General features: G+C 43.6%; 1 protein-coding gene across 6 annotated transcripts in view; it reads right to left on the reverse strand.

The window, feature by feature from the left end:
* The window catches only part of SPIDR (scaffold protein involved in DNA repair), a 275,902-nt gene that overhangs the window by 138,508 nt on the left and 113,574 nt on the right, over positions 1-23,820 (reverse strand). For 5 of the 6 annotated variants that reach the window (XM_027560936.1, XM_027560940.1, XM_027560937.1 and 2 more), the window contains one exon: positions 9,984-10,197. In XM_027560936.1, the coding sequence (XP_027416737.1) occupies positions 9,984-10,197 (214 nt within the window). Of the gene's footprint in view, positions 1-4,459; positions 4,589-9,983; positions 10,198-23,820 lie in introns of those variants that run through there. The other variant, XM_027560942.1, reaches the window with a different exon arrangement.

Consider the following 23,820-nt stretch of genomic DNA (forward strand, 5'->3'; position numbering starts at 1 on the left):
CAAATGAATGAAAAATAAATTTCAACCGGTAACTTCAGATTTAGACAATTTAACATACGTAAAATATTCAGGACAAAGCCAGGTACATTAAACGCAACAAATCTTAGTTTTTCTGCTAACTTCTGCCCGCTAATATTTAAAGTTGTAAATCATTACTATTAGTTTCAGAAACTTCCAATTATAGATACAAAGAATTCAACACCTCTTTCTGGACCAACCCCCCTAAACGCAAGCACCACCATCCCTGACATTTCATAGAGCCCACAGCCAGACACCATCCCAGCCTGAGGGCATGGGGTTCCTGTGGGGGGCAAGATTCAGACAGAACAACAGTAGGTGACTACAACAAAAACAATCTGGTTTCCAAATTCTAATAATAGCCTGTAGAAAAACACATTTACACACATACCTAACCCTAGAACTTTTAAAGCTATTAGCAAGACTAATAGTCCAACCAACAGCCTCTCTTCCACCCCCACAGCTACATCTAAAAATAAAGTAGCACATTACCCAGGCATATTTTGCTTGCTTCAACGAGGAACTCAGAAAACCCCCTCATGACTTACTGCAGTGGGATCAGTCCACTGTACACCATGAGTCAGCACTTCTCCACATTTCTGGAAATTCCTTACCAGCGACATGACCTACAACAGGAGGCCAACTTTCCATTTCAATATGTAACAGGAAGTACTCAAACATAGTTCACCTAAACTGGAGAACTGTTTTAATGTAACTGCTATGATACAGAAATAAGAGAATCTACTGAAAGGCACTGTTTAAAAAAAAAAAGAAAAAACTTTTTTACTTTAACACACACAAATTATGATATGCTAAGCCAGTACAATCACTGTGAACAAAGTACTTCAGTGCCTAGAAGACAGGAAAACACAAATTAAGTTTAAACTTAACTCAGTTACTGTCCAATTTTCTGTTGCACACACTACTGCAGAGTTGAATGACTTCTGGGAAATCTGTGTTTATTATATTAAGAGTCTGCTATGTTTTGTTTTGAATACCTGGCTTGGCCAGTAACATAATATTCAGAAACAACAACGTTAATGCGAATATTTTCAGGAAAAAAACTTCTGTAGCATATATCTTAATAGAATATACCTCTCCCCTAATTAATGGATTGAAGTTACTACATTAACACATTACAGAGACTTCATGTTTCAGAAGTCATGTTTCCGAAGATTATCAGATTTTACACAGCCTGTTCATTAACCACAGCACCTGGGCCTCAGTGCGCCATTCCCCACCCCCCTTTACACTCAAAAAGGTGCCTGCAGATAAAATATCAACTACAAGAAGTTGTTTTTCCAGAATTCTTAAAGAGAGTTTCAAAACTTAAGTTCAATAAGAAGCCAAATAACTCAGCTATTACAGTCATTAATAAATGCATTTAACATTCGTGCAGCATCAGAATGTTAGACATCTGGTTCTAATTTCAATTTTGGCTCAGAATAAAAGTGCCTCCCCCACAATAGTTTGATTATAAACTGTTCTCTTCCTCCTCTTTCTTTTTCTTCTTTGGAAGCTGTTATCCTTCATTCTTGCTGGAAGCCACCTGACCACTGCCAGGAAGAGGAATGCAGAACATTCCCAGGAGCGGCTGTGACGTCAGCCCCGCATTCCAACACTCTGTGGTCAGGGCTGTCGGGAAAGCCAGCCTCCAGCAAACCCTCCAGTGAGATAACAGCAGAGGCCTGCACTAAATCTCATTAAGAACGCCTTCATGTGATGCTCTAAACATGAATAGTTAAGATGGCAGGGCACTGAGCGAACTTATAAAGTACATGTAACACTAATCTTCAAAAATTTTATGTTTCTTGGGAGAAAAAAATACAGAAAATGATTTAGCAACAATGATCAACAGACTGATCTTAGGCTTAGCCATTACTATGCAGATCAGGTAAGATGGACAACAAAATAGGCTGGGTTTCAACCTGCAGAACTTCCTCAATTAAACAACCCCTCAACCTGTCTCCAAATCCTCTTACAGGAGGAAGAGATGGAAGTCCCATTCAGGGACTTCTAAAGCAAGCAGTGGATGCATTTAGAAAGTAGCAGATGTATTTCCTCTGGAGAGAATTATTGCATAGAGATAGAAACTGAAGGTGTGAATATTACAGAGAAAATACAAACATGCACATACTCTTTTTACCTACAATTTTCATTTGTAACTTCCTAGGTTTCTGTCAAGTGTGTTTGTTAACTTACTTGCAAATATATTCTTAAATATAAGCTGTAATTAGGGGCAACCAGCATCTAACACAACTGTGAACTGTGGTTTCCGGATAGAGACACGTATGCCACCCTATGTGAGCCACTAGGCGTGTGTTGAAGAGACAGCACAAGGTAAGGAGTCAAGGGATTCAGGTTCCAGTCCTAGTTCTGCCTCCAGAAAAGTAATTACCTTTTCTGAACCTGTTTCCTCATCTGTAAGAATCTAGTTCTATTTATACCACAAGGTTATCTGAAGAGGAAATAAGAAAACAGACATGAAAGTACTCCGAGAAGTTCCTTGATTAGCTTCTGTCTGTTAGGTATTGTAATATATCACTACAAAACGCATTTCAGGGATGAAACTGGGAATTCATCACAGTGGCCAAAGTGTTTGTCTTTAATTAGAACTATCCTATAAAAGCCCAACTCAAACTTTCTGCCTTCTGCATAGCCCAGAACAGAAATCAGAATATCTGGATGCTAGCAATGTGACAGTAAAAGACAGAGACAGAAATATGAAGACTGAGAGACATCTGTCATGTGTCATGGTCACCCACCTCTTAACTTGACCCCTCGGGGAGCCACAGAGAAGGTCAGTATGGCAGAGGCTGCCCTTGAAATAGGCTCCCAGATTTCCACGAGGTAAGGAAAAGTGGAGCCAAGTGCCCAGAAGCAGTCAGGCAGAGCACACATAAGGACCCAGAGGACCTAAGTTATTAATACGCCCTGAGGTACAGGAATATTTGGTGGAGGATGGCTACTGAGAGATTTGTGGAAGAGCTGAGAATCTAAAGAAACTCCCATATAACCTCTAGGGTAACAGAGGCCCTGCCTGATCAAGCACCATAAGGTCCAGGAGTATCCTCTGGGTCCCAGCCTGAGTCAGAGGCAGTCCCAGAGCCCCTGATTCAGAGAGCAGCTGGTCCTTCAGGAAAGAACCCTTCACTGACATCCTAATCCTGTCAGTTAATTCGTCCTTCTTCCCAAAGCGTTACTTTTGGGGACAACTGTGCACTGGAGGGAGAAGCCTGGTAGGATGCAGTCCACGGGGTCACTAAGAGTCGGGCACAACTAAGCGACTTCACTTTCACTTTTCACTTTCATGCATTGGAGAAGGAAATGGCAACCCACTCCAGTATTCTTGCCTGGAGAATCCCAGGGATGGCGGAGCCTGGTGGGCTGCCGTCTATGGGGTCGCACAGAGTTGGACACGACTGAAGCGACTTAGCAGCAGCAGCAGCAGCAGTGCACTGGAGAAAGAGAAAGCTAGACCTTTCGGGACTTACGGGTCCCTGTCCTGATGTAATGTTGATCCCCGAGGACTCAATACCCCTGTGCTCTACTGGCCAAGTTGAAGGTTTCATGAGTGACAAACACAAATGAAGTCTGTCTTATGATTATCTGCCCAGATCTTGAGTTTGTGGATGGAACATATACTCAGAAACAGGAAGAACTCCCACATTTGCACCTTGATTCATATAATGAGAACTGCTGTGATGAGATGAGCTGAAAAGAAATCCAAAGTTTCTCTGCACTGCAAACAACAATGAAAGAGATACCACATCTTCTGAGGGATCATCTCAGAGACTGAGACAGGCATGCTGCTGACTCCTCTCTCCCCTCCTGTTTGGCATCAGGCCTCCATAGAACACAGACGGCTTTGAGGATGACAGCAGTTACCACAGATTTTACCAGGAGCAGCCCCTGCTGCAGCTGCAGATCGAGCTGTGAGTTCTACTGGAGAGAATCAGCACATTGCCTGCCCTGGTTGGCAGCTACTGATCTCAGAGCTCAATGTGTATGTGCAGGTGTGTTTCTCTGTCCCAAACAGCAGAGAAAACAGAAAGCTACCTGCTTTCACCTGGCCGACAGCAGGCTACTTCCATCTTGCTGACATTACGCGATATAAACTCCAGTTCTCACTGCAGCTCAGCCTACAGGAACCTCATCATCTCACTGTTTCACAGGACAAGAGGGCGTCATACAGATAGAATGTGTTAACAGGAAACAAAAGGTAGCCTCAGACACCCTGGCAATACAAGCCTGTACCAATGGACAGAAGATAAATGCTAAAAGAATTCAGAGTAAATTTTGTGCCCTGCGCAAAGTTTCCAAAGGTGCTATGATGTGGAAGCATGTTAAGGTATTTCCTCCAAAGAGAAAAACTGTTGCGCTCTTCATCTGCTACCACCAAAAAAGAGGCACGAATGTCAGTATCTCTCATTCCACCCACCTGTGTTCTTCTCTATCTCCTGAGTGACCTAAAAGGCTCAGCATTCAGCGAGGTGAGAGAACGCACTCCATGTGGGCCAGGATACAACAAGGATCTCTGTTCTGGTCTCAGTAACTAATGGAAATGCCTACAGCTGATTGAGATACTTGGAGCCAAAACAGAAGAGCAGAAGGACCAAAGGTCTGGGGGCTAAGACATGCTTTAGTCAATAAATAACTGTTTTCCTTTTGACAGGAAATCCTGGCTTGCTGCTGGCTCCCAGTGGTGACAGGACACCTGACTATATTAGATAATCATGCAGCCTTGACAAGGGACATGAGATGGCCATGGACTTATCATGAACTGGGCACTATCTGATTCAACTAGTATTAGGGAAGGATACATCCAGGAATACCATGTCTGCAAGTGAAAGTGGTGTATGTAGCATACTAAGGGTGAAGAGCATCTGAAACTAAGTTCCACAAACAGGAGGCTTGTACTCTTGCTTTACCTACTCCTGTGACACCGGCCATCCTTCCCTCAGCCCACACTTACGGCCTCATAGGAAAGTGCATGACAAGTAATCTGAAGAGAAAAAGTCAGGTCTGGTTTTCAGATGGGCTGACGTGACAGAGGGCAGTGGCTGGAAATAAGCGTGTTAGCCAACTCATTGGAAAAGATGATGCTGATCTGGGAAAAAAAAACCCTGATGCTGGGAAAGACTGAGGGCAGGAGGAGAAGGATAAGATGATTAGATGGCATCATCAACACAACAGCAGGAATTTGAGCAAACTCTGGAAGACAGTGAAGGACAGGGAAACCTGGCGTGCTGCAGTTCATGGGGTCACAAAGAGTCGCACACAACTTAGCAACTGAACAACAAGAAGAATCATGAAATAGCCATCTAATAAGCACAAATCTATTCCTTGAAAGCTGGTTTGATTTCTACATGAAAGGCAGGAAAAGAGTAAAAATCAAAACAAAGTGAGATAACAAAATATACTACCCTGCATGAGTACATTCTACTCAGAATATGTTTCCGGAATACTTGGCAGGGCATGAGGAGGACAGCAAACTGCACCCGTATGCCTCTGCTGGACCACCAGCCTGCCTTCCTCAACTGCTTTCCCTAACGCAGGGGCTTCAGGTAAAGACAACGCCAATCCAGCTGCCTTTATACACAGGGCAGCATCACAGGAGAATCATGCCATGGCTTCCCAGCAGTCTCCAACAGTCTCCCACTCTCCATGGCAACCTCCCCAGGACCTGAAGAGAATCTATGAAGCATCTACTGCTAGAACATGAAGTTGCTTCCTCACAGATCCAAAGTAACTTAAATAACTACGTGTCCATGACACTGTTAGTAAAAATGGTGATAGACACAATGCAAGCAGATGTGACAGTCAAGAATTTTGAATGTTATGACCCAACTGCCTGCATCAAACAGCTACACTTAAACTGTATTAATTCTGTTCCCTCATCTATAGTATGGAAATGACAAATTCTACATCCCACAAAAGAGAGCAGGTAACAAGTTAATTCTGTATTGGACTGGAGTCATAGTTCTTAAATCAATTACTTCTAAAATCCTTAGGATTCTAGATGCAGGTAAAATCAAACAGGCATTTCTATTTTCTGTTACCAGAAAAAAGAAAAGGGTCTGAGACCAACTTTGGAAAGGAAACGGAGTCAGAACTCTTTTTACATTACTGTCTTCTCTGAAGGAGAAGAGTATGCAAAATGATAAGCTGATCTGTTCATAGACATTGTAGAAGGTAAGAGCTGACCTTCAGCCCAATGAGAAAGTGGTCCAGGGTTCAGAACCACTGAGAGACTGATGCTGTGACTGGGGTTAGAGAAATCCCTTACATATTAGTGTTCCCACTACAGTAGTCTTTGGATTATTCTTTCAAGATTACATTCCTAAAACAGCTAAGGATGGCATTTTTACTGAGCATAATTACTGAGTAAGCTATTAATTAACATATATTCATTTTCAACATTATTTTCAAACTTCCTCAAAATATCCATGAATGTTCCACACGGTTTTGAAAAAAAAAAGCCTGATACTATTAAAAAAATATGCTTAAGATTTGTGGTCAAACATATATCTACTTCCCAATCATCAACCAGACTACTCTGATTTTTTTCCGCCTAGTGATTTTTCTCCAGCCATTAAAGGATGGTGATGGAGTCCCTACAGTGTCGCCATGCTGGGCTGAGCGAGAGTATGGCTCCTGTGAAAACAGCTGGAGACCCAAGGATCCTGCTTGTGCAGAAGCACTGTTCCTGACTGCTTGGTGCTGACTGATGAGGACAGCACTGCTGTTAAGTGAACACTACCTGTCCTGTAAGCTTGTGGAGAGAGAAGGAAAACTTCCAAGCATTTTCATGTTAGCTAGGCTAGGAAGATCTAATAACTGAGTGCTTTCACAGATACAAATACTGGTACACATATTCCCACTACCATTTCAATTCCTCAAAAATGAGCTGGTTATCTAATCTCAAGATTTTCTGAGAAAACATGGATCCATGGACAGAGTCTGGAGTCTGGCGGGCAACAGTCCATGGGGTTGCAGAGTCAGACATGTCTGAGCAGCTAACACCTTCACTTCGCTATGGTCATATGGTCTTGCAAAGCACCAATCACATGTGCCCTGCCCTCAAGAAGCTCACCATGGAGGGTCAGACAGAAGTGTGACTGAAATGATTTTCTATCAGATGTCTTATAATAGCGGCGTGTGGAAGGCACAATGTGGCATGTAAGCAGAGCAACCAAGCGCGTCTTGAGTTGGGAAGAAGAGGCAAGGAAAGCATACAGAAAAGGGGCAGGAGAGGCATAAGTTTTGTCACGTGGACCTGGGGTCATGAAAAACCCTCTAGTAAGAAAGAACCATACCTACAGAGGCAGAGGGGTGGGGTGTGTGTGTGGACTCTCAGTGACCACAATAAGCCACTGAAGAACAAGACCATGCAAAAGTCACCCACTATCTATTCTGGCTTTTGTCTTTGTTTCACAGATTATCATTATGTTAAAAATAATAAAAGAAAAAACAACTTTGAAAAATTAGGAGAAACTTCATCATTCTAGCTAGGACATGTACGGATAAGGCATGTTATGCTTCCATGATCTGAACTCCCAGAAGGCAGAAAGCAGGATTGTTTCCAAGACCTTTCAACTAAGAATAAATCTATACTGAATTATGAGATATTTCCTGGGTTCGTGGATGTGCTTTAATCTGACAGGTCACGATGTGTCTGTTTATCTGACAGAACTCGTGTGCTACATGGAGTGTTCCAAGAGGGAGACACACCAGGAGAGCCGGGCAGCGACGCTGGCTGCACTCTCTCCACCCAGGAGCTCCGGGGCTGTGCTTTGCGCTAACAGCCCACCTCTGGAAGACCACGGCCAGAAAGCAGACACATTTTTAAAACAAGGAAACTTTTTTGCTTTTCCAATCTTTATTTTTATGATAAAGAGTACACGTGGGCCAACTGGGAGGCCACATTAGACATGAAGCATTCCATTCATTCATTAATGTATAATATTTAACCAAAAGCTTAGTGCTGGAACCATAATGTTTCTAACAGGCCTTCACAGCACTTGTGCCTGTGCCAGGAGCTGCCTGTGTTGCTGGATCAAAATGACTGATGTGTAGTTTCTCTGAAAGAAATCAACCTTGCTCAAGACAGAAAAAGGGCAGTATCTGCTGACCTCAGTAAGTCTTCCTCTTTCAGAACAAATCCACAGAACACTTTATCCCTAGGACTTCACTTAGCTTACCCTAAATGTGTCACCTCAGTAAGCAGTGTTGAACTCAATGCTCTGTTACCTAAAATACTCACCAAGATTACTTCCTAATTCTTCACAGAATTTTCAAAATTACTGTGTGAAGTCGAAGCCCCTGAACCACACAGTTATAATTATGTTTTATGTCACAGAGAAAAACATGTAGAAATAGTCTGGTTCAAAATGGAGTATTTATTATCATTTATCTTCAGTCACCTTATGGAAAAGCACAGCAGCGTATCCCCGCCATGCGAATCAACAATTATGTATTTACCTCATGATAACTTAATGAAATATAAACTTATAACCTGTGTATGATTCTATATGTGTATTATATTGGTCAATTTTAAAATGTATTAAAAATTGAAATAAAGCAATTCAAGTTGCCTGTGATATCCTCAGCCTATTTGGAAGAATTGAATTAGAGACTAATGCTCACTCACTATAGACAAAATGAAAAGATCCCTCCTCTGGGGAAGAAGTTAAACTTAAAGATCTTTACAATGACAATGACAATGTTAGTCACTCAGTCGTGTCTGACTCTTTGTGACCCCATGGACTGTAGCCCACAAGGTTCCTCTGTCCATGGAATTCTCCAGGCAAGAATATTGGAGTGGGTTGCCTTTCCCTTCTCAAGGGGGTCTTCCCCACCCAGGGATCGAACCTGGGTCTCCGGCATTGCAGGCAGATTCTTTACCATCTGAGCCAGCTGAATTCAAATCTAAGAATTTATTGATGAATGAAATTTAAAAAATGCCAGTAGGGGTGCTTTCCTGGTGGTCAAGTGGTTAGGAATGCACCCTGAAATGCAGGGGATACCAGTTCAACCCCTGGTCCAGGCAGATCCCACAGGCTGCTGAGTAACTGAACCTGTGCGCCACAGGTGCTGAAGCCCATGTGCTCTGGAGCCACGCACAGGAGAAGCCACCGCAGTGAGTCCATGAACCACAAGCAGAGAGTAGCCCGCACTCTCTGCAACTGGAGAAAGCCCACACAAAGCAATGAAGACTCAGCACAGTCAAAAATAAACAGATAAATAATTAAAAAAAAAAAAAACTGCCAATAAAATCAATATCCCTGAGGGACTTCGCTGGTGGTCAGTCCAGTTGTAAAGACTCCACGCTCCCAGTGCAGGGTGCTCGTGTTTGATCCTTGGTCGGGGAACTAGACACCACATGCCAACACTTAAGACCCCGTGTGACACAGTGAAGACTGAGGGTCCTGCCACAGCCAAAACCTGGAGCAGCCAGATGAACAGATAGTTAACTTAGTAACCCTTAAAACAAGTCTGTGCAAACTTTCCCTCTTTTTATTGTGGTAAAAATTAATATCCTATGCAGAAGAAAACAAACATGGTATCCTCAAAAATAATTTCTGATCCACTAGTGACCACTTATGCCCCGGAAGATTAAACCCCTATTTCATCTTACTTTATGATTTTTACCCCTCCGACAAAATAATCACCATTACTAAAATTACATTTCTAAGAAAAATAAAAACAGAAACAGCCAGATTTTATAAAAACATGGCCCTTAAGCAGAAATTTTGATGTGGACCTCCACCCCCACCAAATTATCGAAACTTTGTTGCCAGAAGTACAAACAAGCCATGAGAGGCAGTTCAGAGCTTCTGTTACATAAAACCCATGTTGAATCCTGGCTCCCTTCCCCTGGCATCACCATATAATAAAGTCATAAAAATGTTCCTGATAACAAAGTCTTTTGAGACACACTCACAGTTGGTGACTGCACTCACCAGGGAGGATAGATGTGGACAACATCCTGTGGACGCCCCCTGAGACAGTGGGCAGTCTCCTTGGTGAAGAGAACCTTCAGGCTGGCCCCCACAGCCCCACCCTGAGAAGGGCCGTCAGCCTGTAGCTCTGACAGCTGCCTACACGTGGCGACGTGGACACTGCACTCCTCATGCAGCTCTAGAATCTTCACAGTTAAGACACCAGATTTTATACCTGGAAGGAGATGAACAAAGGCAAACCCATCATTTCATAAAGCATGTTTTTACTCTAAAACTTGAACCCTTTCAAAAACAACAACAAAGGGAGCATGACCGGGGTCCCCCTGTCTCACACGCTCCTCCACTTCATTACCTGCTCTGATTGCCTACTTGTAAACGATGCAGTATGACTGACCAGCTGCAAATACTATAACAATCATACAGATTAAAAGTTGTGGATTTCTGTGGAATAATGGGAGTTAGGGCTCGAGACTGAAGTGGATGGAATTTGATCTGGATTCAATCACCGGCTCTCTTATTAAGTTGGCCCAGTTACACAGCATTTCAACACTCCATTTTTCTCATATGTAACATGGGGATCATGCCACCTGCTTTGATTAATATTTTTAAGAATTAAGTAAGATAAATAAAGTTGACAGTGTGCATAGCCTGTAACCATATAGCAGAAATGCATCCAAGGCCTCTGTCACATGCTCCTGGAGATCGAGACAAGGCCACACAACTCAGTGTTGTAAGAGCCGGAAACCAACCCAGCATCAATCGGTGGCCAGTGGGTGGGCTGAGGGGGTGGACAGAGGAGACTCCACGGCAGCTACATGAGTGGACCTGATCTGTGTGTATCAGCTGGGAGAGATCTCAGTAAATAAAAGGGGTAAACAAGCCGTGGGCAGCCTAACACCCTAATGCTATTTCTCTCAAACACAAAGACCAATAAAATATCATTACAGACACAAATGTCAGACAGTTACAGAAATATGGACTAGTAAAACACACAGAAAACTTGTGATAACCACTGCATCATGAGAGAAAGGAGTGTGCCTCAGGATGGGAAGCCAAGAGACTTCAAACTTATCTGCTATACTGTTATAAAAATACATGAAGCGGAAGACACAGAAGATTAATGTGCTGTTAATCCTAGTTAGTGACTACTTATTACTTTTATTACTCTCTGCTTTTTAATTAAAAAGTAAATGCATTAAATGAGATAAAACCTAAGTGTCTGGCACGTGTCTTGTTAATAATAGATACTAATACAAGTTTCATTGCCACTTTAGCTAACCGGTTAATGAAAGGCTTTAACGGAGCCAAGGCTGTGGATATACAGTTTAATCTCGTTTCCATTTCTAAAAAAAAAAAAAAAAAAAAAACCCTTTCACTTTTCTCCATCATTTTCCCCTCTTCCCCAAATTGTTCCATACTCTCCTCTCTCTGAGTGCCAACAGCACTTCACGTATGAAGTAAGGTCACAGCACCTCCCCAGAGCACAACCGGGAACAAGCGTTTCTAAGGCATGCGTCTACCCTGAGGAGGGGGAGGTACATGAACAAGCACAATGCTAGGCTGCACTGGTCCCTGCAGGGAGTAAAAACACACCATAAGAACAGCACTGCCTAGGAAGGGAAGACGGACTCGGCTCTGCCACTACAGGCGTCTCCAAGTAAAAGGCAGTGCACCCTCAGCAAGCGAACAGGAAGAGAAGTCAGCATATGCGGGGTCACTGTGGTGCACACATTTTTTGCCTGCACTGGGCAGCAGAGCAGTGGGCGGAGTCAAGTTCACCGGCAGCAAAAAGAAAAGCCCTAGGGTTAGGGCTAGCCACAGGAACATTTCTGGACATATTTCAGGAATTATTAAAACTTGTATGCGCACTCAGGGCTCACCCCCAACACTATCCTCCGCCACTGGCAGCGGCAGCTGCCCAGGGCTCTGAGGCCTGTGCTCCCCAGTACCCACTGCCCCGCTGGAGTTCAAGGGCCAGCGCCTGTCCAGGCAGCACTGTTCTTCCTCCGGTTACCAGTCACTGTTACGTGCGGCTGATCACAAAGTGACTTAGGTTTTCAATGGTCTGCCTCCAACTCTACAGTCCCTGACAGATTTTACAGAAGGCCAGACACTACAGAGGCATGTAAATAGTATGACAGTAGAAATACCTGTAATTCTGAGTCACACTGCTACTGACTGCAGTTTCTCTGAAGATTTTTATGAGAACTCCTGACAATACCTAATAAATATGAACCCTGATCCGACCATTACCACTGGACGCTTCCTGACTAACAGGTCTTGGCTGCAAGTGGGGCTCGGGGGCTAGGTGGGGGGGTGTGAAGCTCCTCCCACAGGCCAGCGGGGAAGCCGAAGTCGGCTTTCTCTGGAGAAAGGAAACAGGGTAACCTCCCCTTCCTCGGCGGGAGACAGAGCCTGGACAATCCAAGACCAATTATGCATTCGATCCAAGTTTCAATCCGAGCACAGCAGATACTGGTTTTACAAATGACCAATTTTGCAATTAGATGGAGGGGAATACAAAAAGGCTATTCTGTGATGGTGGGACAACAGTTTTTCATAAGCCCTGTTGAGACTCGGTCGAAGCTTCTATCTATGTTGTCAAGGAAGTGTTTCCTGAATCCCAGCCACAGGCAGTGTTCCTTCCCTCAGAAACCCTCAACTGCCTTATCTACACTTATCTTTCTCATGAGAACCCTCCTTTTAGAATGGAGATGGTATCAGCTATTGTCTAGAACACTGCAAACACCGAGAGACACGGAGAGCATACAGTGCAGGGCCTGGTTTGCTACCCGCGCAACAGAGGCGGCCACTGTCATCACAGCGCTGTCACAACACTGACTTTCCAAGGCATTTCTACATCTATTGATATTCTCGCACCTGATCCACAATAACTCTATGAAATAGGTAAGGAATATACTAATCTCCCGTTTTGACCAGTAAGAAAACTGAACAAGTTAGCTGCTCACATGACTTCTTCAGGGCAGAGAGGATCACTGGCAGGACTCAGGGGTTAGGGTTAGGTGAGAAAACAGTGTTCTCATGAGTCCTGGAAGCAGTGTCTTGAGGGTAAATGCCAGTGAAAGACAGGAAACTGAGGATGCTTTTACCCCTGTTTTATTATACTAAAACATTGGACTTGTTTAAAACAATTTTTTTTTTTTAAGGTACACCAGGTTGAGAAATGGACTCCAGTGAGGCTTCTCACTGGCAGGACACAGTCAGGATTTCAACACTGGTAAGGAAGAGTGTAATCTGACAGAAACCAAACTCCGAGGAAGAAGAGCTCGAAGACCAAATGGAGGGTACGGACAGCAACACAGCACCAGAGCGGGGAAGGCTTGGGGAAGACCACTCACAGGAAATACGCCACCAGGGCTGAGCAGACAAAACGCTCCGCGCTACAAGGGAAAACAGGCGCCTTCCAGGCAAACATCTGCTGAATGAATGCATCAATAAGAGACTTATTTTTATCACCTAACTGCTCTAAAAAAAGTCTTTGCTTTTAAATAAACAAGAGGTCTAAAAACAAGCAAATAATATAATTTGATATTTGATACTTGAATTGATTTATCTGCAATATACAGGTGGCTAGAGTCCATTTATAATACATGTTAATTCCAATCTTTCTCAGTGGGTTACATTGATGAATTAATATATATATTGTGAGGACAACTTTCATGAATACCTACATAAAAATACTATGCAAAAAACTAACAAAAATTATAAAAGAAAGTAGCAAGTGAGCCAAATTGCTATGTGGGGAGAAATATTGAAATCATCCTCCTATTGAGACAGAAACATCTGTAATTTTTTATTATGAAATACCTTTCATAATGGTTGCATTAACTTTAACTTGTTCCATTTACTTATCCAAATGTTGACCACAGAGTAATTTGGGATTTTCCCCATATTATTACTCTTTGTCTTCACAGATATTCCAACAGGCTAACCTATAAAGAGTCTGGCTTTAAAATACATGTCTACTATTCTCTGAAACTGGCACTTTTTCTCTTCATCAGGCCAAATCATCAGCAGGTGCCCGTCATGTTTCCCTCGGTCCTCACTCCTCATGTACACACATGTGTTTACACATGCACACATGAAAACACACATGTGCACACACAGGCTGGGGTGGGAGGGCAAGACAGTAGAGCAAATCGGGGCTTCCTGTGCAGACAGAGGAGCAGGCGTGTGTGTGATGGGCAAGGGACAGGGGACAACAGTGATATCAAGATATCAGTGTTAGGCTTAGTAAGACTGAGATGTCTCTTAGTTATTACAACAGCCTGGCCCCAACTGACCTCCTCAGTCTGGTACCAGACTGCTCGGCCCGATCCCAAGGCCTTCCAGAGCTGTCTCTTTCCGCGTAAATTTGATGACAGCCATTCCTGTTCTTGAACGCTTCAGGGGCCAACCACTGAGTAACCCAAACAACGGTCCACTGTTTAGAAATGCTTTTGTAACCAGTTACTTCTCCCTGCTCTGCCCTCAAGTTCCACAGCTCTCAAGAAGCTTTAAATTATTGCCATACTCTCAGTTTAAGAAAGCACTTCATCACCATCTCCCAGGTGAATGCTCTGACCACAGTTGTTTCCCGTTCAGTAGTTTATCTCCATTATGTCATCACTGTAGCTCTTACTTACCAAGATTTTAACACATAAAATGAATAATTTTGTCTACTAAATCATTAACTTTGCACTGTACTTAGATAAATACCAATGAAATACGTATGAGCTGAATGAATTCCAACAACACAAATCGGTGTAAAGAAATTTGGGACCTCTCTTCTGTTCTTGATTTCACTGCCGACCAAGATGGTTGTGACCTCCCTCCCCTCAACTGGAAGTGATGTGTACCCAAGGGACGCAAAATAAACTGCAATAAACACTACAGTCCAAAAAATCAAATCCAAGTGGTATTTGATCTATTCACTCTATTGTACCACTGCTTATTTTCATTAATATATACTGAAAGTTGAATTGTATTTATTTGTACACAACTGTACTATCTTTTCTTTTGAGATGTTACAACAATGCCTGATTCTACCAATGATCTCAAACACCCAGCAACAGTATAGGCCTGTGAGTGTTCAGTTACTGAGTCTTTAACTGCACTGTTGTTGTTGCAGTTCAGTCATTAAGCCGTGTCTGACTCTGCAATCCCATGGGCTGCAGCACTCCAGGCTCCTCTGTCTTTTACTATCTCCCGGAGTTTGTTCAATTTCATGTCCATTGAGTTAGTGACGCCATCCAGCCATCTCATCTACTGCTGCCCCCTTCTCCTTTTGCCTTCAATCTTTCCCAGAATCAGGGTCTTTTCCAATGAGTTGGCTCTTACCATTAGGTGGCCAAAGAATTGGAGCTTCAGCTTTAGCATCAGTTTTTCCAATGAATATTCAGTGTTGATTCCCTTTAGGATTGACTGGTTTGATCTCCTTGCAGTTCAAGGGTCTCTCAAGATCCATCTTCAGCACAACAACTAGAAAGCCTTCTTTATGGTCCAACTCACATCCGTACATGACTACTGGAAAAATGACAGCTTTGACTAGATGGACCTTCGTCAGCAAAGTAATGTCTGCTGCTGCCTAGATTTAGTTTTTCTTCCAAGGAGCAAGTGTCTTTTAATTTCATGGCTACACTCACCGTCCTCAAGATTTGGGATCCCAAGAAAATAAAATCTGTCACTGCTTCCACTTTTTCCTCTTCTGTTCGCCATGAAGTGTTGGAACCGGATGCCAGGATCCTAACTTTTTTTAACATTGAGTTTCAAGCCAGCCTTTTCACTCTCCTCTTTTACCCTTATCAAGAGGCTCTTTAGTTCCTCTTTACCTTCTGCCATTAGAGTGGTATCATCTGCATACCTGAGGCTGTTGATATTTCTCCAGGCAATCTTGATTTCAACCTGTGATTCATCCAGCCCCACATTTTTCATGATGTACTCTGTATTTAAGTTAAGAAACGTTACTCTGCAGGGTCACAATAAACAACCTTGACATACTGCTTTCCCAATTTTGAACCTGTCTCTTGTTCCATGTCCAGTTCTAACTGTTGCTTCTTTACCTGCATACAGGTTTCTCAGGAGACAGGTAAGGTGGTCTGGTATGCCCAAGTGCATTATTATATTATTACTAATGCTTGGTACATCAAAATTTTAGTTTCTGAGTAAATGTTGTAAGCTGCCATCAGATTCATTTCATAGATAATTTCACAATAAAATTCATAAAGCTCTAACTAGGAGTTCTAGATTACAATACCTAAAAACTGAATTCTGAGGAAATTTACATCTTAATCCTGTAAAAGCACAATTATTCTTTGTAAAACTTATGCTCCCCCTTAAAATTTTAAGTCATCTGGCAATGATGAACAGACACATTTCTTAACCACAACTGCTTACTGAACTGTAAACAATTATGCTTTCACTTCTTGATTCTACATTTTTTTTTTGTTTTGGCCTTTTCACCCAGTTTAAAATATTCTCTTCCAAAAGCCACAATAATTCTAAGCATGAAACAGAAATCTGAAACCCAAGTCTTAAAAAGAAAAAAAAAAAAAAAAAAAAAAGAACCAGACAAGACAACATGGCCTGAGAGGCTGTGATGCCCATCACAGTCCCCAGCAATGTGAACAATGGAGAGAGCACGTCAGCCCCTGGGATCACAGAGACACAGAGCGGCCACCAGCTGTGTCAGAGGGTCTGTTCTCTGGGGTAGCCTGCACTGTTCTGGAGAGGGTAAATGAGCAATGGAAGGTCTCATTTTTTAAGAAATTCAAGTAAGGAAAAAGCATACAGAAATTCCAGGAAAGCAACAGACCCCTCAGCAAAGTCCATACAAAACCAGAGAAGAGGGAGTACTCTGGAGTAGCATGCCTGTGTCCCCCTAAACCCACGTATGCAAGCCCTAACCCCACGCTGTGGCTATATTTGGAGACAGACCTCCAAGACAGTAATTAAGGTTGAAAGAGGTCATGGGAGGGGCTGATGTGACAGGATTAGTGAGGGTCCTTGGGCGAACAGAGCCACAGCTTCCTGTATCTCTTTGCCAAGCAGAGAGGAAAGGCCCTGTGAGCACATGCCCAGATGGCCGCCGTCTCCAAGCCACGAAGACAGCTCTCTCTAGAAACTGACCACGGTGGCACCTCAATCCTGAACTTCCAGCCTCTAGAACAGTGAGAAAATAAACGTCTGCTGTTTAAGTCCTGCAGTTTGCGGCATTTTGTACAGCAGCCAAAGCCGAGTAAGACAGATTTCGGTACCATGAAGTAGGCTTCTGCTATAGCAAGTATCTGAAAATGTGGGTGCAGCTTTGTAACTGGACAGTGGGCAGAGACTGGAGAAGTATGAGGTACATATTAGGAATACAGATGTTAAAGGAGATTCTGGTGAGGTATCAAGCAGACGTAAGGAACAAGTCATGGACAGCGGAGGACAGGGGACTGCTATGGACCGAATGTTTCTGTCCCCACAAAATCTTTATATTGAGGTCCCTAACGTGATGGTGCCTGGAGGTGCAGCTTTGGGAGGTGATTATGCCAAGACAGAGCCCTCAAGAATAGGGTCAGAACCCTTATAAGAAGAGACACAGCGAGGCTCTCCCTCCTCGCCTGTGAGCACACAGCAGAAGGCAGAAAGAAGCAAAACTTGAAGATCTGTAAAATTCTCAGCCTGTCCATATTGCCAAACAATGAAAAAGCATACTGGGACAAGGATCCCAACGATGTAGCTAAACGATCACTCAGTAAAGAGATTCTGTGAGCACAGACACTACCAGTCTGCATCAGAGGAGACAAAGACCACGGGAAATGAAGGAAGGCTGTGAGGCTTCTTCCCAGGACAGAAAAGCTAGCCTGCAAATATGTGTCACCCTTCAAAAAAGGGAATGATGACCCTAAAGGCCACCCAGAGATCCTAAGGGCTGCCACTCTCACCACAAGGCCGGGGCAGGGCTGGTATTCCCTTCTGTGCTTCCAAGGGCAGGGCTGCATCTTGGGTTTGTGGGGAGAAGATGCCCTTCTCCGCCCCAGGGGTGGTGTCTCTACAGAGAGCCTTCGGTGAGAGGCCCAACAGAGCCGTGGGGGTGACACCGTCCTCCAGGGGGCCTGGGTGGCAGAACACTGAACCAAAGAGGATTTTCCTTGACCTTTAAAATTAATAGAATGACCCTTGGTAGTTTCTGGGCTTGCTTGGGACTTATCACTGCATTCTTCCTTCCTGTTTCTTCCTGTGGAAAGACAATGTCTGTCCTATACCTGACCACACTGTATCCAGAAGCACATGACTATGGTCTCACAGCTATTGAGGAATTCTGTCTCAGGCTGGAATCGAACCTCAAGTCTCACCTACATCTGATTCAGACATCTAGACGAAACTCTGGACTATAGAGCCGATGCTGGAAAGGCTTAAGGGTTTGGGGGCTGTTGGGATAGAATGAATGCATTTTGAATGTGAGAAGAACATGAACTGTTGAAGGCTAGGGCAGGATATTTGAGACTGAATGCTTTGGTCCCTCAAAATTCATACACTGAAGCCCCCTCGCCTCCCAGTGTGGATATAGTTAGAGACGGGGCCTCTAAGGAAGGGTCTAACTTAAATGAGGTCATAAGGATTGGGGCACCAATTCTAAAGGATTAGTGTCCTTTGTTGCTGTTCAGTTTCTAAGTCGTGTCTGACTCTTTGCAACCCCATGGACAGCAGCACACCAGCTTCCCTGTCCTTCACTATTTGAGCCTGCTCAAAGTCATGCCCTTTGAGTTGGTAATGCCACCCAACCATCTCACCCTCTGTCATCCCCTTATCCTTTTGCCTTCAACCGTTCCCAGCATCAGGGCCTTTCCCAATGAGTCGGCTCTTCGCATCAGATGGCCCAAGTGCCCTTAAAATAAGAAGAGAAACTAAAGAACCAGATCTCTCTCTCTCTGCATAAGCACGCAGCCAGATGGCAACTGCCTAAAAGCCAGGAAGAGAGCCTCGCTAGAACTAGGTCTTGCCAGCACCCTGACTTCAGAACTTCACCTAAAGAGCTCTGAGCAACAACATCTGCTAGCCAAGTCACCCAGTCTATGGTACTAAGTTATGGCTGCCCGAGCTGACACAGGGTCTAGTACGGGTTAGATTTCCAAAGGAGCTGTGTGTGGGACCACCTGATGTGCAAACTGACCCTTCCACTCTGAGTACACCCAAAGCAAGGTCTTCTTTATTGAAAAACTTCCTTGTTTAAAAACTTTCCTTCATAGTATTGTAGGTAGTATTTTTGGCTCAGAAAACAGTGTTCTAAACAGTGTTCTAACAGTGTTTTAAAATGGTGTTCAAAAATCATATTGCCCACCTCCTAGAGTAGTGGAAATAAAAACAAAATAAACAAATGGGACCTAATGAAACTTAAAAGCTTTTGCACAGCAAAGGAAACTATAAACAAGATGAAAAGACAACTCTCAGAATGGGAGAAAATAATTGCAAATGAAACAACTGACAAAAGATTAATCTCCAAAATATATAAGCAGCTCATACAGCTCAATATCAGAAAAACAAACAGCCCACTCAAAAAATGGGCAGAAGACCTAACTAGACATTTCTCCAAAAAAGACATACAAATGGCCAATAAATTCATGAAAAGATGCTCAAAAGATACTCAATATTATTCATTATTAGAGAAATGAAAATCAAAACTGCAAAGAGGTATCACCTCATAGCAGTCAGAATGGCTATCATCAAAAAATCCACAAGCAATAAATACTGGAGAGGGTGTGGAAAAAGGGGACCCTCCTTCACTGCTGGTGGAAATGTAAATTTATACAGACACTATGGATAGCAGTATGGAGATTCCTTAAAAAAAAAAAAAACTAGGAATAAAACTACCATATGACCCAGCAATCCCACTACTGGTCATATATCCTGAGAAAACCACAGTTCAAAAAGACATATGTATCCCAGTGTTTACTGCAGCACTAGTTACAACAGCCAGGACACGGAAGCAACCTAGATGTCCACTGACAGGTGAATGGATAAAGAAGATATGGTACATATATACTATGGAATATTACTCAGCCATAAAAAAAAGTATGAATTTGAGTCAGTTGTAGTGAGGGGGATGAAGCTAGAGCCTGTGATACGGAGTGAAGTCAGAAAGAGAAAAACAAACATTGCTTATATGTATATATGTGTTAGCATATAGATGGAATCTAGAAAAACAGTACTGATGAACCTATTTGCAGGGAAGGAATGGAGACGCAGATGTATAGAACAGACTTGTGGACACAGTAGGGAAAGGAGAAAGTGGGACGGATTGAGGGGGCAGCACTGACACATACACGCTGCCCTGTGAAAAGCAGACAGCCGGTGAGAGGCTGCTGCATGACGCAGGGAGCTCAGCCGGCGCTCCGCAACGACCTAGAGGGCCAGATGAGGGAAGAGGAGGCGGGTGCAGGAAGGAAGGGATAGGTGTACAATCATGACTGATTTGCACTATTATATAGCAGAAACTATCCCAACACTGTAAAGCAATTTCCTCAAAATAAAAAATTTTAAAAATCACACTGAAAACAACTTTTAAAGGGTCATAGGGCTGTTAAATATCTCTTTTTTATATATTTAACATCAGCTATAAAGCAAACAAATGTCTTGAGAAAAATTTTAGGAACCCAACTACAAAACAGCCAATTACTACTTCTGGATAGTTATTAACTAGCAGAGTCCTCTAGAAATCAGGGCTCATATCCACCTTCTCTAAGCCATCCTGAGGGAGGCTAGAGTGCGTGTGCATCTGTGCAAAGTGCACACTCACTGGCAGTCCAACATACTGAAAATCCTGCAGCCAAAAGAACTAAAGACACGTGTACTGACGTATGGACAGATCCAGGGTGTCCCTAAGGCCCTGTTACTCTTGATACTCACTCCAATAGCAACCCTAATCCCCTCCCAGTCTCTGAGAACTATTCATAAAGGATATTCTAGTGAAGAACTTCTAATCCATCAGTTAAGCCACTTTATCATTTTATTTTTTATTTTTTTAGTTAAGCCACTTTAAATTGGGTCAAAATAGGCAAGCTTCCCAGGTGGTGTAGTGGTAAAGAATCTGCCTGGCAATCCATAACCCTAACCCTGGGTCGGGAAGATCCCCTAGAGGAGGAAATGGCAACCCACTCCAGTATTCCTGCCTGGCAAAGTCCATAGACAAGAGCCTGATGGACAACAGTTCATAGGGTCACAAAAGAGTTGGACATGACTGAGCACACACACAGGCAGTATCAATACTTAGAGCAGTGTACGTTCCAGCAGGAATTACAGTGAATTCACAACTGCTAAAGAAGAGCAGGTATTTCGGTCTTGGGTGCCATTCCCTTTCCAAGGACACTGTAATTGACCCTAAGAGGGAGGAGAGGCAAAGGAGAGCAATCAGCTGAAGGATTAAAATGAGATGATATAGAAAAGTTTATCGTCTCTCCAAGGGCATGCATGGAGAGACCAGGGAATACAATCACCAGAGAGCCTGAGGGGGAGCACTCGGAGGATGCCTTCATGCCAGAACAGTGGACAATGGCAACACAGGATCTCAAGAAGAAATCACCGAAGGTTTGGCTAAGACAAATTTTCTCAGGAAAGAAAGAGGCACAGATCAAGTGACCTGCAAGGGCCTTCAGCTCCTTCAGCAGAGCTAGGACCATTTCTGTACTCTGGTGTCATGGAAAAATTTTTAATTTAAACCACCGACATCATTTATTTACTTCATAAACACCTACTGAGTCCTCGGGCACAGCTCAGGGTTGGGGTCAGCCCTGCACATCCTTGTGGCACTTTGCAGAGCTAGGATTTACCTTTACTTGGTATACCTACCGAACAACAGGACGCCAGCAGTGTAACTACCAACAGAGAAAAGTGTACTGGGCCTGGTGGTCAAGTGGCTATCATGAAAGACACGGCAGGTGCAGGGCAGCTGTGACAGGCTCAGGGTGGTATGTATGTGAGAAATAACTAGTTGGGTGGGCCAAGACCCAGACCAAGAAAGCTCACACCACAGGCTCCGACGGTGATGGACACTTACTCCAACACAAGAGGCAGTCAATGGACATGTTTTAAAGCAGATAAGTGACAGCAGATTTGCCTCTTAGGATAATGACCCCAACAAGCTGAAAATGAAGACAGGCAGGGACAGGGAGACCAGGCGGGAGTGACGCAGCAATCCAGGCACAAGGGGACAGGGGCCTGAGCTCGTGGCAGATGGGATCGCTGAAGAGGTCTGACCTGAGAGAGTTGTGAGGAAGAATCACCAGCACTGAGGGACTTGATGGCTTGAAAACATGTGCAAGACAGACCATGGGGAAAAAAAAAGAGAGCCCATGGAAGACACTTGGTGTATGGGCCGGGGTAGCAGGTGGCAGGCACACTGGTCCGCTGGGTGTGCAGGCACTGAGGTGCCGGTGGTGATGGTGCTGGGCCAGGGCAGTTTCCAGACTGCCCAGCAGTCCTGGGAGTGGGGGGGGGTGGTTGGAATGGAGATCCCAGATTATCCAGGAAGGGGACACAGAACAGAAGAGGTCAAGGCAGAAGCCTGACAAACACCTGCTGAAGCTGCACACAGAGGAGGAGTCACACAGGAGGAAAGTGTACACAGGAGGAGGCAGACCAGGAAGGAGCGTGTCCCTGAAGGAAGGGCGACCAGCTGTGTGAGGCTGCATGAACACAGCGCCGAGGAATGACCACTTCCGCATACTGGTGGAGATGGAGCAGCGTCACAGGGGATGGAAGCGGGTGTGCTCAAGTTGCTACCCTCGTAAATCGCTGTCACAGTACAAAGGCAGTTTCCAAACTTTGTAAGGCATTTTACTAATCCAAGAACTTACTTATTCTGCACGCGTGTTGAAAAGTTTCCTATTTTGTAACAGAATGTGTTCGGAAAGCTTAGGAGCATTGTGTGATAAGCAGCCGCACACTCTAAGACCACCATCCTGCAACAACACTTATGAGCCGCCAAGTCGGCTGGCTCACTCCCCTTCCTCACCATCTTCCGGGGAGACACAGGCAGTCAAGCCTGGACTCCTACTTTCAAGCAGACTCCTTCAGGCACCAAGGTCCCAAGTGGAAATTACAACCTCCCTGAAAGTAAAAATGAGCTCACAGAGTTTGGAAAGATAGACTGGTGAAAAGGTTACGATGACACACTCAAGATTTCACATCAGGACGAAGGCCGACACGATACTGAACTAGGCTGGAGGGTAAAACGACAATTGCCTGAGCAAGCCAAAGGGAGTGCTGCCTTGCCAAGATCAACGCTTTTCTAAAGGTCACAACTAGCATTTTGAACATACAGATAATTTTTGTCATTAATGAGGTCCCAATTTAACTCTATGAATGAATTTTTATTCATTGAGCCACATGTGGAATTCAACAGCAAATGTGTATTACGCACTATATAATTCATTTAGAATGGGCTAACTTTGCAGTCTTGTTTTTGGATAATTTACAAAAGAAAACAGAAATAAAGATTCTTTTAAACCTCAGATCTATGAGAAAAGAATCTGTAGAATTACTGTTTTTCTTTTCGTGTAAAAAGAAATGGAGAAAGCACAGATTAAATAAACTTGCAGGGAATCTGAAAGCATCATTTAATTCTGCTGTGCCACCAAATCTCATTACATGGGTTTTTAGGTAGAAAAACTCACAAGAGATGAAAAATAGATGAAGCAGAAACAGCTAAGGACTGACACACAGTAGCTAGAGAGTTGGGTTTGGTGTCAGTATCCTTTCCTCTCTCTCTCAGGTCCCATCAATACTTTAACATAATTATGAAATAACTTGATCATATGAACTCTTTTCTACTAACTTACACTTAAAATGATCACTG

This window comes from Bos indicus x Bos taurus, chromosome 14 (assembly GCF_003369695.1).
Source record: "Bos indicus x Bos taurus breed Angus x Brahman F1 hybrid chromosome 14, Bos_hybrid_MaternalHap_v2.0, whole genome shotgun sequence".
In the NCBI taxonomy this organism is placed as follows: Eukaryota; Metazoa; Chordata; class Mammalia; order Artiodactyla; family Bovidae; genus Bos; species Bos indicus x Bos taurus.